General features: G+C 40.6%; 1 protein-coding gene across 3 annotated transcripts in view; it reads left to right on the forward strand.

Moving 5' to 3' along the window:
* Nucleotides 1-492: 492 nt before the first annotated feature.
* COG2 (component of oligomeric golgi complex 2) overlaps nt 493-17,755 on the forward strand; it is a 58,174-nt gene continuing 40,911 nt past the window's right edge. For 2 of the 3 annotated variants that reach the window (XM_014784786.2, XM_004426888.2), the window contains exon 1: nt 494-671. In XM_014784786.2, the coding sequence (XP_014640272.1) occupies nt 600-671 (72 nt within the window). In that variant the 5' untranslated portion in view covers nt 494-599. Of the gene's footprint in view, nt 672-17,755 lie in introns of all 3 variants that reach the window. The other variant, XM_087431973.1, reaches the window with a different exon arrangement.

Genomic DNA, 17,755 nt, shown 5'->3' on the forward strand with positions numbered 1-17,755 from the left:
AGCAGTGATCCTCCAGCTAACCACCTAATTCCCCACAGGCCCCTGGAACGGAGCCCATGGGAGAAGACACTACTCTCGCCCGTGGGCGCCAAGGCTAGGAGGGGAGGCTCGCAGACCCGCCTCACAACCAGAGAGCTGACATTCGGCCATGGCTCTTCTTTCAGCATTCCGCTGCAGCGCAGTCTCGGGGAGAAGACACAGTAACAGCGCGGCAAGCAGACTTTTCCCAGTGGAAACGCTGGGGTGGGGAGATAGCCGGGCTGGCGGATCCGGCCCATCCCCTCCAGGGCTCAGCCCCGCCTCCCTGGGCGCCGGGCCGCCCAGCAGCGGCGCGCGCGAGGCTGCACTGCCGGCCTCCACCGCACGGGGCAGCACTGCCTGCAGCACGGCGGCGGCGGCCCAGGAGCCTCTCTTGGCGGCGGCAGGCGGAGGCCGCCCGCGCGCCCTCGCTCATTGGCCGCGGCGCGGGCGCTGCCATGTTGGCGGAAGCAGTGGCTCCCGGGCCGTGGAGACGCTGTGGCTAGCGCTGCGTCCCTGCGCGCAGACTCCTGCTGTTTTGGCCTCGCTGGTTTTGGCGCTGAGAGGCGGCGGCCGGCGGGATGGAGAAAAGTAGGATGAACCTGCCCAAGGGGCCGGACACGCTCTGCTTCGACAAGGACGAGTTTATGAAGGTGCGCGCCGGGCTTCCCCCGGGCCGGGCTGTGGGTGCCGGCCCTGCGTCGCCCCGGGCCTCCCCTCGGGTCCTCCTGCCGCGTCCCGGCCGCGCTCGCCCGTCGGCGCCCGCTCTGTGACAGGCCCCGCGCTGCACTGCGTGGACTCCTGGCCTCAGGTTTGGCAGGTGCAGCCTGGAGAGAGCACTTCTGTGAAATCGTGCATATTAAGAGAAATGGTCTGAAAGTTCTAGGCAAGGGATTTTGAGCCGAATCTAAAAGCCCGTGTTATTATCTGATGCTGTTACCACGTGGTGCAGTCAAGATTACCAATCCCCTTGCCAGGCGGAAGCTTGTTGCCCAGTGCCTTAAACCTAGAAGCTCAGTAAATATGTGTTGAATAAATCTCTGAACGCACGTACTTACCCAGGGATCGGGTTGGAAAAAAAGGCACTTAATCTAAGGTTTTTGCCTAACATTCATGTTAAAGCTTCTGGAATGAGATATTTAAAAGATTAGAATATTCTTATTGATTTTGTTGCAGTACAACAAAGCAAACCATTTTCCTTTTCTAAAGGTGCCCTACTTCTCCTTTTACAAGGTGAACTTGAACTTGGTCTGCAGCTAATTGTTGGACATAAACTTACAGAATAGAAATATAGGCTGAAAACGATTTACTGATAGTAAAAGTTCATCAGGCACAGCCTTGAAAATGTCCAAGGTCTGAATCAGAGCTAGGAGGAGCTTTGCCTACCTATGTGTCTGCACTTAAACCATCAAAAAATATATTTGTTTAATTTCTAAGGATTGAAACTTTTGACACCACCTAGTAGCTGGTTTCAATGTTAAAAAGTTAAAAGTTTTAGCTCAGTAGACACTTCAAATTTTGAACGAGTTTAAATCTGTTATTATCCTGTGTTTTGTGATGACTTCAGAATATGTTTTTCTAGGTTAATTAGCTCTCTTTTTGATTTTTACATTCAGGTCACATCTCCAAAACTCTGGTTTTAAAAAAGTATTTACATCTGGATCCTCTCCAGAGTGGCCATATCATTTTTAATATGTGGGGCTATCTAGACCCAGGAATGTTGTACTCTTGTTTTTGTACAGTGATGTTTCTGCTAAACCACTGTAATAAAACGTGTAACTTGAATGGGATGTCTGAAAGAGAGTACAAAGTGAACTCATGGATCCAGAAACCCTTTGTTCCACGTCCTGAGAGCTACCCTGACGTGAGGGTGGAAAGAAGGAACTGAGGATACATGATGCGGAGAGGTGCACTGGAAGAAGAAAAGGTGCACACAGAGATCAGGGCTTTGTTCTGACTTCGAGGATCTCAGAGTACCGAAAACTCTTGTCCATCTTTTGACTTCTTTATACTTCCTCAGGCCCAACACCAGCATCCTTTCTGACTCACTAGCCCCACCATCTTTCTCACTCTGAGCTGTCAGAATGCCTTTGGTAAAAGCAGCTTCAGAAAGTAAAAATCTCAAAATGTAAGTTCTAAAATAGAACTTAGAGGTAGGGAGAGAGCAAACTGGGGAAGTGGCTGGAATGCCAGCAATTCCGTATTCTTTCATGGCTGTTAAACCTCTGAATATGCCATGCAATTTTTAGTGCTAATAAATGTGACCACTTCATATGGAGAAGAAAAATACGTAGAACAGCTGTTCTGTGTAAAACGCTATTGATTTTCTAGGTGGGACCTGGAGATAAAGGTTATTTGCAAATTTGTGTTCCCTTTGAAGAGACATTTAATAAGTTATAGTTCCGTGCACAGAAGATGGGTGGAGAACCTGCTCTTGGGCTTATGTTTCTACATTTGTGTCTTATTCAACACATTTTGGAATTGGATAGGTTTTGTGCCTGTGGGAATGTTAGGGAATATCAGATTTGCATTAGGAGAGTTGAGATTACTTGAAATCCAGTTAGTTGATTGGAAACTGTGTCATTAGTCTGCCAAACATGATGACCTGGTAGGGCAGTGGTAACAATTGCTCATTTAAAATAAACAGGGATTCACTGATCACCTACTGTGTGCCAGCCAGCCATCTAGACATGATGGTACAAGGAAAGATAAGATACGGTTTTGGCTTTTGAGTATGGTGATAGGAAGAATGTGTGCGCCATGAAATTGCACTTAGTTCAAAGTCGGTTGGGGTATGGAAGAATGGCCAGGTATGAGACTGGAAGCTTAGAAAGGTAGATGGGGGTGGGGTCACAAGTTGTGCTGGGCCTTGTACACTGCACTGAGGCGTTTGTGCCTGATGCACTATTCGTTATGGAGTTACAGTCTAATTTAAAGCAGGAAATTACATGGTCATTTCTGTTGCATTGGAGCTGACTGGTGGCAGGAGGCTACTTAAAAAATCATTTCAGTGGCCCCTATGAAATCTAATGAAAAATACAGAGGAGGGAACAGGTTTGTGAAAGATGTAAGTGATCAAAAGGCAGGACTGGCAGATGGAAGAATCACTTTGGGGTGGAGGTGGTGGCAACATCGAACTGTTAGCTTTGTCAGCTTAAAGTACACAAGTCCTGAGAGGGTTGACTAATGAATGAAATAGGACATGGTGTAGTAGGAGAGAGAAAGTGGCATGCTAACAAAGGTAAATTAGACCCATTTACCTAGGTGTGCTGTTGAAATCATAGCCTTCCCCTTCTCTCTCAGCATATGACTTCATCTCCTGTTTTAGAGAAAAAAACAGAGGCCATCAAATGGGAACTCCTTTATCTTGCTGATAACAATCCCATTCTTAAAAACAACTACAAAACAAAAAACCAATCCCATTCTTGTATTTGTACCCATTTTCTTTCTCCTCCTTGCCTGGTATGTGGAGGAGCTTTCTTTCCTCCTGAGGTTCATTCTTCTACCCATGCTTGGATCCCATGCCCTCTTGCCTTCTCAGAACCGTTATCTTTTCCTGCTCTATCCTCCTTCCCTTTGGCTTTCATACACACTCCTATTTTAGTTTCTTCCACTTTATCCTCCCGCCTTTAGTTATTGCCCTGTCACTCTCTTCCATATCGCAGCCAAATGCTTAAGAATTGTCTGTATTTTCTCACCTTTCACCCTTAAACTCTTTCCATTCTGGCCCCATCATTCCACCAACAGTTTTCACCCAAGTTAACTAGATGTAAGTTAATCCAGCAGACCTTTTTCTGTCTCCTTACTTGCCCTCTCTGCAGACCAAATGCTCTCTTTATTGCTTTCTGGTTTTCTTGTTACATCTCTGGTCTTGCTGTCTCCTGTGCATAATCATTCTCCTTGTTGTAGCAATTAAATGGCTGGTTATGGGCTCAATCACATGTCCTCCCCTTTTCCTAGATGATCCTCTGTGCAACTTCACTGACCATCTATAGGCAGGTGACACAGATTCATATTTCTGGCCCAAATGTCTCCTGATCTCCAATCCCATATCATGAACTTCTCTTTGACATCTCTTTTTGAATATTTCTGGCATCTCAAACTCATCATGTTCAAAACTGAATTCATGAGTACCTTCTCCCTCCAATACTAGCTCTCTTGTAGTATTACCTATCTCAGTAAATGCTCCACCATCCATCTAGTTGTGAGTCAGAAAACCAGGAGTCGGCTCCTCTCTCTCTCACCTTTCCAAAATCCAATCTATGGATTTTACCAAGTCCTATAGATTTCACTTCCTGAATATCTGTTGAATCCATCTACTTCTCTACATCTCCTCTTTTCCTACCTTCCAAATTATCATCTTATGCGATTATACTAGAATGGCTTCTTAACTAGTCTCCGTGCATTCATTCTTGCTCTTTCTAATCTTGTGTTCTACATTGCAGGCAGGCTGTTCTTCTCAAAATGCATATCCGATCTTGTATGTGTAACAGGTGGATAGTCAGTCTGCCTGGTCATGAGAAAACATTTTTCAAAACATTTGAAAATATTTCAAAGCAGCTCATTCTATTGTTGGATGGTTTTAATGGTAGATAGTTTGTATCTCTGCTAAGCCAAAATCTGCCTCCATTGAACTTCTATTCATCAGTTCCTTTCCTGAACCCCCACCTCTTAGTGGCTTTGTTGGCACTCTTGGTAGGCACATGATATGTTTTTTTTTTTTTTTGTGAGGGAGATCAGCCCTGAGCTAACATCCGTGCTAATCCTCCTCTTTTTGCTGAGGAAGACCGGCTCTGAGCTAACATCTATCGCCAATCCTCTTCCTTTTTTCCTTCCCCAAAGCCCCAGTGGATAGTTGTATGTCATAGTTGCACATCCCTCTAGTTGCTGTATATGGGATGCAGCCTCAGCATGGCCGGAGAAGCGGTGCGTCGGTGCGCACCCAGGATCTGAACCCGGGCCGCCGGTAGCGGAGCGTGCGCACTTAACCGCTAAGCCACGGGGCCGGCCCCCACATGATACCTTTTTAATGAAGAGAGAAATTGGGAACCCTCCTTATGGTGACTGCAAGCAACTATGATATGTTAAAGAACTAGTAGAAAATAGGTCATTGAGGCTCCTCCCTGTTCTAACTGGCTGAATTGGGAATATTGAAACAGGAATTGTGTCCAAGAGTCTCCTATTCTCAAGGAGCATATATTCTAATGGAAAAGGGAAAAATGAGCAGCTGTTCGGATCTCTTTGTGTTGCACCAGTTGAATAGTGACCTGGAAATGTGGGTGCCAGTATCAGCTCTGCTGCCCACTAGTGTGACTTTGGGCAAATTGCTGGCCTCTGGGCTTCAGTTTGCTCATAAGTATGATGGGGTGGTGCTTATCTAAATCATATTTGCAGTCTCTTCCAGCTCTTGACATTTTATGTTTCTGTGAAAAAAGACGTCAGTTTTTCTGGTTTGCAGATAAGAAAACTGAGGCCCCAGGGTGCCATGACTTCCCTCAAAGTCATATAGCTAGTTGGGGCAAATCACGCCGTTATCTCCTAATTCCCTGACTCCTGGGCTTCAGTCCTGGGAAAATAATAGTGTAACACTTCCCTTCCCAGAGTTCCAGAGGTGGGAACTTTGGGAAGTGGAAAATTTGCAATATCATCAAGAATAGCCCAAAAGGGCCGGCCCCGTGGCTTAGCGGTTAAGTGCGCACGCTCTGCTACTGGCGGCCCGGGTTTGGATCCCGGTGTGCACCGACACACTGCTTCTCCGACCATGCTGAGGCCGCGTCCCACATACAGCAACTAGAAGGATGTGCAACTATGTCATGCAACTATCTACTGGGGCTTTGGGGGAAAAAAAAAAAGGAAGAGGATTGGCAATAGATGTTAGCTCAGAGCTGGTCTTCCTCAGCAAAAAGAAGAGGATTAGCATGGATGTTAGCTCAGGGCTGATCTTCCTCACAAAAAAAAAAAAAAAAAAAAAAAAAGAACAGCCCAAAAGATGGCACAAAGTCCGTATGCTGAAGCTCCTGCATTTTACCAATAGGGAAGTGATTGGGGGCTGTCTCTTATTTTAGAAGAAATTCTAACAAGTCTAGTGATCTGGACTCTTGGCCTGTAGATTAGGTACAGTAAATGTGATGAGAGGGAAAAGGTGGTAGAGGTAGACTCATTGACAACAGCAAGAAATAGTAGCTGACGGGAAAGGAAAAGAGAAAAATGACGAAACACAGATAGCACTTCGAAAGCAGTGCAGTTTGTGCTGCCGAGTGCCCTACACTCCTGGGAGCCATCCTCATTTCACAGCAACTCAGCACTTAGCTTATAGGTTCATAACTTGACTCTAAGTCTTCATGAAAAGCTTGAGTTCTCTTCATCAGTTTGAGACAGACGTAAGTAATATCTTTGAGACTGACTGCCAGAAAAATTCTAATTAGCCATATATGGAACTTCATTTTATAGAAAAATTTACTCATGTGAAATACTTTTCTTGATGATGTAAGTAACATTGAACATAAAGTTTATTTGGTTGGCACTTGGTAAAAAGAAGTTCTTTGCAAAAAGCAGTTTTTCTTGTTGTCCTTGCTTTTGATTTTCTAATTCACTTCTTGCAATATAAAACTTATCATTTGAATAAAATGTTGAACTTATGGCCCTGTGAGTTATTATTACAATCTTCCCTTGGTATCCGCAGCGGATTGGTTCCAGGGACCCCTGGCCTCCTCCGGATACCAAAATCCACGGATGCTCAAGTCCCTTAGTCGGTCCTCTGTACCCGTGGGTTCTGCATCCACAGATTCATGGTGGTAAACATAGTACATGATCTGTGCTTGGTTGAATCCACGGATTCGGAACCTGCGAATACAGAGAGGGCTGACTGTAGTACATACTTGTAGTATTTGTTCAAATTTAGATAGCAATAAGCATTATGTAAATATATCTTTTTTTAATTTAATTAATCTGATAGCATTTAGCATCACATTTCTTTAAACATTTAAACAAATTGATCCCAAACTGAGTCTTGGCCTTTTTTTTTTAAGTTCCTCAGGTTATTCTCATACACAACCAGCATTGAGAACTTTGGAACTAGATCATCCCACTAAATAGCCCAAGAAATTAAGTTGAAAAAAGTAAGCTAAAACACCATATAGATTATGATTAGTGTTAAATTGGAGGGAAATGGGGAGAGAAAGAGAAGAAATCAGCTGGAACACAGTCTATTTAGGTATTCAAATATTTGTTAGATGGATGAATAAATTTACAGAATATAGATTTTCTTTGCTTTTTCATAAATTTCACAAACACAGGTATAATATTTAACCAAAGAGTTAGATATAAAATTGGCTAATCCATTAGAACATAAATTCCTTAGAATTTAGGTGTTATTATTTCTTAATACTTTTAAGATCATCTGCACATAGATGGTAGAAAGAACTCTTTCGTATACATATCTAATTTCTCAAACTTGAATAATTTGGTAGCCAAATAAAGATTTAGAATGAGCTTTGGGACACACAAGTTCCAGACTAACTCTGTCACGTGCCAGTGGGGTCACTGTACATCCGTGAGAGTATTAGATTTGAGGGCACAGGCTGGAAGGACGAACTCCAGGGACGTTTTTGGACACTTGCTGTTCTCTCAGGCAGGAACACTCTTCACATGGTTGTTCCCATGGCTAGCTCTTTTGTGTCAGTCGGATCTCAGCTTAGATGTCACTGTTCTGTAAGGGTCCTTCCTGATCATCCAAATTAAAGCACCTCCCCTTCATCACTCACATTCACAATGTCGGTGTTTATTTACTTTTTTTAGAATTTATCACTATTTATTAATACCACATTTATCTGTTTACATGTTTATTTTCTCATTTCTCCATTTTGAATATATATTCCTTGAGAGCAGGGACCTTGTCTTTCCTTTTTATGGCTGTGTCCCGAGTACTTAGAGTAGTGCCTGAGTCACATAGTAAATATTTAAGTAGTATGTATTGAATATAAAGAGCATTTATTCATCTGTGTTGTTCATTAGTCTTCAAGAATGATTAGAAACACTCACATAAGCCCATACTAATCTCTTCTTGGTGCTTTACCTGGGTTCAAGTAGGAAATACCTGAGTATAAAGGGAAACTATTTTTCTTCTAATTTCTGGGCTTACAGAGCCTAATTGTTGACTCCTTCCAGCTTTTCAGACATAGGAGGAAGCATATATTTTAACAAAAGAAAAAATCCACTTTTAAAATGATTTTTAAAATTAGCCTGTTTTCAAAAAGTAATACTCCATTCAGAAAAAGAAAGTTCATCTATCTTAGAATTTTTAATAGACTGTTTTTAGAGCAGTTTTAGTTTTATAGAAAAATTGAGTGGAAAGCAGAGTTCCCATATGTCCCCTCTCCTCCTCCTTCACAGTTTCTCCTATTATTAATATCTTGCGTTATAGTGGTACATTTGTTACAACTGATGAACCAATATTGATACAGTGTTTGTTTGTTTTTTTTTTTGTGAGGAAGATCAGCCCTGAGCTAACATCCATGCTAATCCTCCTCTTTTTGCTGAGGAAGACCGGCTCTGAGCTAACATTTATTGCCAGTGTTCCTCCTTTTGTTCCCCCAAAGCCCCAGCAGATAGTTGTATGTCATAGTTGCGCATCCTTCTAGTTGCTGTATGTGGGACGCGGCCTCAGCATGGCTGGAGAGGCGGTGTGTCGGTGCGCGCCCGGGATCCGAACCCGGGCTGCCAGTAGCGGAGCACGCGCACTTAACTGCCAAGCCATGGGGCCAGCCCATGATACAGTGTTATTAACTGAAGTCCATGGTTCACATTGGGGTTCACTCTTTGTGTTGTACAGTTCTGTGGGTTTTGACGTGCATAGTGTCATATATCTTCAATTACAGTATCATACAGGTGGTTTCACTGCCTTAAAAACCCCCTGTACTCCACCTATTCATTTTTTCTTCTCTCTCTGCAACTCCCTCAGTGTCACCTCTGCAACCACTTGTCTTTTTACTGTCTCTAAAGTTCTGCCTTTTCCAGAATGTTACATAGTTGGAATCATATAGTGTATAGCCTTTTCAGACTGGTCTTTCACTTAGCAATATACATATAGGGTTCTTTAAAGTCTTCGAGACTGTGGTAGTTCCTTTCTTTTTATTGCTGAATAATATTCCATTGTGTGGGTGTATCACAGTTTGTTCATCTGTTCATCTATTGAAGGAAATCTTGATTGCTTCCAAGTTTTGGCAATTATGAATAAAGCTGCCATAAATATCTGTGTGCAGGTTTTTGTGTGGACGTAAGTTTTCTACTCCTTGGGTACATACCAAGGAATGCACTTGCTGGATCATATGGTAAGAGGATGTTTAGTTTTGTAAGAAATTACCAAGCTGTCTTCCAAAGTGTCTGTACCCTTTTGCATTCCCACCAACAATGAATGAGAGTTCCTGTTACTCCACATCGTCACCGGCATTTGGTGTTGTCAGTGTTTTGGATTTTTGTCTTTCTAGTAGATGTGTAATGGTATCTCGTTTGAATTTGCAATTCCCTAATGACATTATGCTGAGCATCTTTTCAGATCGTTTGCCGGTTTTTAAATTAGGTTGTTTGATTTATTATTGTTATTAAGAGTTCTTTGTATATTTTGGATTCAAGTCCTTTATCATGTATGTGTTTTGTGAGTATTTTCTCCATTCTGTGAGTAGTCTTTTCATGCTCTTAACAGTGTCTTTTGCAGAGAAGTAGTTTTTAATTTTAATGGAGTCCACCTTATCAGTTTTTTCTTTCATAGATCATGCTTTTGGTGTTGTATCTAAACAGTCATTGCCAAATTCAAAGTCACCTAGATTTTCTCTTATGTTATCTTCCAGAACTTTTGCATTTTACAGTTAGGTCTGTGATCCATTTTGAATTAATTTTTTTGTGAAACATCTGTGTCTTTATTTGTTTTTTACATGTGGATTCATGTTTTTGCACTGTTGCGGTACCATTTGTGGAAGACTATCCTTTCTCCATTGAATTGCCTCCACTGAATTGCATATTTGTGTGGATCTGTTTCTGAGCTCTCTGTTCTGTTCCATTGATCTATTTGTCTCTTCTTTTGTCAGCACCATTCTTTCTTAACTGCTGTAGCTTTAATAGTAAGTCTTGAGGTTGGGTAGTGTCAGTCCTCTGAATTTGCTTTTTTTCTTCCATATTGTGTTGGCTACCCTGGGCCTTTTGCCTTTTCATGTAAACTTTAGAATCAATTTGTTGATATCCACAGAATAACTTTCTGAGATTTTGATTGGGATTGCATTGAATCTATAGATCAATTTGGGAAGAACTGACACATTAACGATGTTGAGTCTTCATATCCAGGAGTATGGAATATCTCTCCATTTATTTAGATCTCACCTTCTTTGCTTTTCTTTCTTTCTTCCTTTTTTTTTTTGCTGAGGAAGATTGGCCCTGGGCTAACATCCGTACCCGTCTTCCTATACTTTATATGGGATGCCACCACAGCATGGCTTGACAAGCGGTGCGTCAGTGTGCGCCCAGGATCCGAACCAGCGAACCCTGGGCCACCAGAGCGGAGCATGCACACTTAACCGCTACGCCACCGGGCCGGCCCCCTTCTTTGCTTTCTTTCATCAGAATTTTGTATTTTTTCTCAGATAAATCTTCTACATATTTTGTTAGATTTGTACCTGAATCTTTCATTGTTTTATCTCCTAATATAAATGATGTTGGGGTTTTTTTGGTGAGGAAGATTGGCCCTGAGCACATCTGTTGCCAGTCGTCTTCTTTTTGCTGAGGAAGATTGGCTCTGAGCCAACATCCATGCCCATCTTCCTCCATTTTGTACATGGGACGCCACCATAGCTTGACTTGAGCAGTGCCTCCGTCTGCGCCAGAAATTCGAACCTGCGAACCCTGGGCCGCCTAAGCAGACCCAACCACTGTGCCACCGGGCCAGCCCCAATGATGGTATATTTTTAATTTCAGATTCCGCTTGTTCATTGCTGGTATGTAGGAAAGCAATTGACTTTAGTATATTAACCTTGTATCCTGCAATCTTGCTATAATCACTTATTAGTTTCAGGAGTTTTTTGGTCATTTCTTCAGGATTTTCTATACAGAAATCATGTAATCTATGAACAAAGTTTTATTTCTTCTTTCCCAATTTGTGCATCTTTTATATCCTTTTCTTACCTTATTTCATTAGTTTGGACTTCCAGTACAATGTTGAATAGGAGTAGTAAAAGGGACATCCTTGCCTTGTTCCCCATCTTCTATTTTCTCACTATTAATATGATGTTAGCTGTGAGTTTTTTGTAGAAATTCTTTATCAAGTTACGTAAGTTCCTGTCTATTCCTAGTTTTCTGAGAGTTTTTATCAAGAATGGGTGTGGACTTTGTCAAATGCTTTTTCTGCATCTGTTGATATGATCTTGTGATTTTTCTATTTATGTGATGGATCACATTAAGAGATTTTCTAATATTGAACCAGCTTTGCATATCTTTGGTTTTGGTATTAAGTAATGGTGGCCTCATAGAATGAGTTAGGGAGTGTTCCCTCTGCTTTTATTTTCTGGAAGAGATTGTAGAGAATTGTATAATTTCTTGTAATTGTATTATTTCTTCCTTAAATATTTGGTTGAATTCACCATTGACCATGGGATCAATAGTGATAGCCCTTCTTTCATCTGATATTAGTAATTTATGTCTTTTCCCTTTATTTCTTTGTTAGTCTGGCTAGCGTCTTATCTATTTTACTGATATTTTCAAAGAAGTAGACTTTGGTTTCATTAGTTTTTTATTTTAATTTCCTAGTTTTAATTTCATTGATTTCTGCTCTAATTTTTATTTTTTCTTTTCTTCTGCTTATTTTAGACTTAATTTGTTCTATAAAAAGAACCATAAAAGGTTTCCTAAAATAGAAGCTTAGATTATTGACTTTAGATTTTTTTCCCCCTAATATTTGCATTCAATACCATATTTCCCCTTTAAGCACTGTTTTTGCTGCATCCCACACATTTTGCTAAGTTGTATTTTATTTTCATTTGGTTAAAAATATGTTTTCATTTCTCTTGAGACTTCTTTATCTCGTATGTTATTTAGAAGTGTGTTGTTTAATCTCCAAGTATTTTGGAATTTTCCAGCTACCTTTCTGTTATTGATTTCTAGTTTAATTTTATTGTAGTCTGAAAGTGTACTTTGTATAATTTCTATTTTTAAAAATTTGTTAAGGTATGTTTTATGGCCCAGAATTGGTTTGTCTTGATGAATGTTCCCACTGAGCTTGAGAAGAATATGTATTCTGGTGTTATTGGGTGAAGTTGTCTGTAGATGTCCATTATATGGACAGTTGATTGATAGTGGTGTTGAATTAACTGTCTTGACTGATTTTCTGGATCTGTCAGATCCTTATTGCCTTACTACTAGATCTGTCCATTACTGATAGAGAGGTGTTGAAGTCATCAGCTGTAGTAATAGATTTGTTTATTTCTCTGTACAGTTCTGTCAGTTTTTGCCTCTTGTATTTTGAAGCTTTGTTGTTAAGCACATTACACATTAAGATTGTTGTGTCTTCTTTGTGAATTGACTTCTTTATCATTATGTAATGCTCCTCTTTATGCATGATAATTTTCCTTGCTCTGAAAATTGCTTTGTCTGAAATTAATATAGCTACTCCAGCTTTCTTTGGATTACTGTTACCTTGGAATTTTTAACGTATCTGAACATTTTTCTTGTTGATATTTAAGTTTTTTCTTTTTTTATTGAGATATAATTCACTTAACATAAAATTTACCATTTTAAAGTGTACACTTCAGTGGTTTGTAGTATATTTAGTATGTTTTGCATCTATCACCACTATCTAGTTCCAGAACATTTCCGTCACCTCAGAAAGAAACCTCATACCTATTCATTCCAATTCTCCCCTCTCCTGGCAACTGCTAATCTACTTTCTATCTTTATGGATTTGCCTATTCTGGAACATCTCATATAAATGGAATCATACAATATGTGGCCTTTTGTGTTTGGCTTCTTTCAGTTAGTGTAATGTTTTCAAGGTTCATCCATATTATAGCATGTAACAGACTTTATTCCTTTTATGGCTGAATAATATTCCACTGTGTGGATTTTTATTTATCCATTTTGTTTATCTGTTCATCAGTTGATAGACACTTGGGTTGTGTTTATTTGTTGGCTGTTATGAATAATGCTGCTGTGAACATTCATACACAAGTTTCTGTGTGAACATCTGGTTTCAGTTCCATCAGGTATATACCTAGGCATGGAATTGCTGGGTAATTTCATGTTTAACTTTTTGAGGAACTGCCAAACTATTTTCCACTGCAGCTGCACCATTTTACATTCTCACCAGCAGTGTAGGAGAATTCTAGTTTCTCCATATCCTTGCCAACACTTATTTGCTGTTTTGTTTCTTTTTCTTATTTTATTGTGGCCATCCTAGTGGGTGTGAAGTGGTATCTTGTGATTTTGATTTGCATTTCCCTAATGACTAATGCTGTTGAGCATCTTTTCATGTGCATATTGGCCATTTGTATATCTTCTTTGGAGAAAGGTATATTCAAATCCTTTGCTCATTTTTTAATCAGGTTATTTGTCTTTTTATTGTTGAGTTGTAAGAGTTCTTTCTGTATTCTTGATTTAGACTCTTGTCAGATATATGATTTGCAGATATTTTCTCCCATTCTGTGGGTTGTCTTTTCACTTTCTTAATAGTGTCCTTTGATGCACAAAAGTTTTTCTTTTGATCAAATTCAATTTATCTATTATGTTTTTTTATGTCGTATCTAAAAAACCATTGCCTAATCCAAGGTCACACAGATTTTCACCTGTTTTCTTCTATGAGTTTTATACTTTTAGCTCTCATGTTGAAGTCTTTGATGCATTTTGAGTTAAATTTTTATATATGATATGATGTTGGTGTCCACATTTATTCTTTTGCATGTAGCTATTCACTTGTCCCAGGATCATTTGTTGAAAAGACTATTCTTTCTCCATTGAATGATCTTGGCACCCTTGTAAAAAACCAGTTGACTGTAAATGTATGGGTTTTAAGTTCTTTCTTTTTAAATGTTTAGTAAATATACAATATAAAGTAAAACTATTTCTGGTAAAACAAATGTGTTTATTGTTACGTGCCACTGTGAATTTGAGGCTGGTTGTTGCTGCAGCGAAAGCTGCCTAATTCAGTATTCACAGATGTTGTAAGTGATTTAGTTTTAAGCTATGCAACGTTTGCTTACCTGAGAATAAATACATAAATGGCAAGTTGATTTTTAATATTACCTAATAGCATTGTTCATTAGAGCTGAGTTATATGATTTGGAATGCCATCGTGAAGTTCAGACCTGACCTTCATCCATGTGAAGTTCAGAACCTAAAGAATATGTAACTGAGGCAGGTAAAGTGATCTGCCTAAAGTCATATGACTGGTTAGTAGCAAGGCCGGGATTACAAGCTGTGTCCTGCTCCCATGTTCTTTCTGTGATCTGCTGTGTAACTATGAATGCAAAGTGTTGCCTGAGGTAGTCTCAGGAAGCGAAATGACCAGGCTAATTCTGGCCCCAGATAAAGAAGCAGGTGGTTTTTCAGTAGGTGGCTGTGAAATTATGGTTTGATAAGAAATCTTTATATCTGACACTATCAGTGCCAGTGTTTGGCTAATTAACTAAGAAAATCAGTTTAAACAAGTACTCTTAAGGAATGATGCATAGAGTCCTTAACATTTTATCTTAAAACATATATGTGTATGTTTATTCTCCATTGATGTGGTACTGAGCTGTTTTCTCTGATTATTGGTCTGCTGATGAGATTTCTGTATTATCTTTTTTGCATTCAGTTTCACTTTAAGTTGAATGAGAACCCTAAGGCGTTTGCATAGAATCTCGCTGTAGAATGCTTCTAGGTTTGTATGATCCTCCTCCCTGCTGTGCTACCTGGTTCATGATCATCTCATTCATATCTAATTCAACAAAAATTTTCTTATCAATTTCCCTGTATCAAGTCTTTCCAAAGTATCTTCCTTAGTTTTCATAAAAACAATTATCTTTTTGTACTCATTTTGTTGACTTACATAATATTTAGTAAAATTAACAGGGAGCCCTGCCCTGTGGCCTGGTGGTTGAGTTCAGTGCGCTCTGCTTTGGCGGCCCGGGTTCGGTTCCTAGGTACAGACCTATGCCACTTGGCGGCGGCCGTGCTGTGGCGGTGACCCACGTACAAAATAGAGGAAGATGGGCAACAGATGTTAGCTCAGGGCACATCTTCAGAAAAATTCTGTAATTATGATAAGTGCAAGTGGCCTTAACAGGTTTGGGAATCATCACATCTGATTCTTTATGACTAAACAGGTCAACTAGTAGCAATCAAAGTCACGGGTGAAGTACACAGTAACCTGCTGGTTCTAAGCATGTCAGCCTACTAGGGGCATCAGAATGTTACAAAGGGAAAACAGAACATAGCTAATCCTGTGAGACTAATACTTGGAAGTTGGTTATGAAAGATTCTGAACATCTATTCAGTGGAATACTCAGCATCCATATAAAATGTTAATATGAATTTATATGTATTATGAAAAGACATTGAAGTTTTTTTGTATGAGGAAAAGCAGTTTGGAAAACAGCAAGAGTATTAAGATTCTGTGTGTATGTGTGTGTATGTGTACACACAGAAAAGGGTCTGGGGTTCCAATTCAAGATGGCAACATAGGAGGATCGTGAATTCACCTCTTTCCATGGACACACTGAATCTACAGCTACATACAGAACAGTTGTCTGGAAAAAACCCTAAACTAGCTCAGTGATTCCTATACATTGGACAACCAAGAAGAAACCCACATTGAAGCCCATAGGAGAGGCTGAGACACAGTCTTGCCATAAACCCCACGCCTGTTGCAGCGACCCACAATCAGGAGAGAACTCACAACCCTAAGCTTCTCTGAGGAATGGAGAGTTTGAACCCCACATCTGCTACCCAAACTCTTAAGACCTACACCTGAGAGATGAGCTCCTAAAATATCTAGCTTTGAAAGCCAATAGGGCTTGTGTTCACAAGATCCACAGTGAACTGAGAAACAGTTCTTAAAGGGGATGGGTGTGGACTCACCCACCCCAGGGCCCAGCAGAGGGGCAGCCAACTGAAAAGCACCCAGACTCTCTGTGAAAGAGGTTTATTTGCTTATCTGAAAGCATTGGCCTGAGTGGCAGGCATCTAATTTAACAGACATCTAGGGGCCTCTTGAAATACTCTTCAAAAACGGAGGCTGGCAGGTGCCGTCTTTATGCTCTCCCTCTGCCTCACTCCAGCTCACTGGTATCTCCTGGAAAGGAGTTTGTATGCTCATCTGGCACCCCTATTTTTGCAGCTGCTGCCCAGGGGACACCTCTAGATCACCTGGCTCTGGTGGCCAGTGAGGCTTATGCTCGCAGATCCCTCATGTTCATTGCAGCATTATTTACAATAGCAAGGCATGGAAGCAACCTGTGTCCATCGATGGATGAATGGATAAAGAAAATGTGGTATATATAAACAAAGGGATATTATTCAGCCATAAAAAAGGAAATCTTGGGGGCTGGCTCGGTGGCACAAGTGGTTAAGTGCACGCGCTCCGCTGTGGCGGCCTGGGGTTCGCCAGTTTGGATCCTGGGTGTGCACCAACACGCTGCTTGGCAAGCCATGCTGTGGCGGCGTCCCATATAAAGTGGAGGAAGATGGGCATGGATGTTAGCCCAGGGCCAGTCTTCCTCAGCGGAAAAAAAGAGGAGGATTGGCAGGTATTAGCACAGGGCTGATCTCCTCACAAAAAAAAAAAGGGAAATCTTGCTATTTGGTACAAGGTGGTTGGACCTTGAGGGCATAATACTAACCTAAATAAGTCAGACAGAGAAAGACAAGTACTGTATGATCTCATTTATATGTGGAATCCAAAAAAAACAAAAACAAACTCGGGCTGGCCCGGTGGTGTAGCACTTCAATTTGCGTGCTCCTCTTTGGCGGCCTGGGGTTCGCCAGTTCGGATCCTGAGTGCAGACCTACGCATGGCTCATCTAGCTATGCTGAGGCGGCGTCCCACATAGAGCGACTAGAAGGATGTACAACTATGACATACAACTATCTACTGGAGCTTTGAGGAGAGAAAAGGAAGAAGGGAGGAGGGTTGGCAACAGATGTTAGCTCAGGGCCAATCTTCCTCAAAAAAAAAAAAACCCTCAGATACAGAGAACGGATGATTGGTGGTTGCCAGAGGTGGGGACAGGGGAGTGTGAAATGGTTGAAGAGGGGTCAAATGGTACAAACTTCCAGTTATAAGATAAATAATTTATGTCCTGGGGGTGTAATATGCAGCATTGTGACTACAGTTAATAATACTGTATTGTTTATTTGAAAGCTGCTAAGAGAGTAAATCTTAAAAGTCCTTATCACAAGAAAAAAAGTTTGTATAAACCGTGTAGTGATGGATGTTAGCTAGACTTATTGTGGTGTTCATTTGGCAATAGATAACTATGAAATCATTATGTTGTATGTCTGAAACTAATATAATGTTATATGTCAATTATATCTCAATTAAAAAAAAGTAATTTATTTTAAAGAGAAAGACAAAAAAAAGTCTGGAAGGATGTGAATCACAAGAGTAAATAGTGTTAAAAAAACATTAATAGTGCTTATCTGTATTGCATTAGAGTATGGGTGATTTTTTTACTCTCTGTCTTTTATGTAATTACTTCTTTGTTAGTTAAAAGTTTTACCT

This window comes from Ceratotherium simum, chromosome 6 (assembly GCF_057802395.1).
Source record: "Ceratotherium simum simum isolate JZ-2026a chromosome 6, ASM5780239v1, whole genome shotgun sequence".
In the NCBI taxonomy this organism is placed as follows: domain Eukaryota; kingdom Metazoa; phylum Chordata; class Mammalia; order Perissodactyla; family Rhinocerotidae; genus Ceratotherium; species Ceratotherium simum.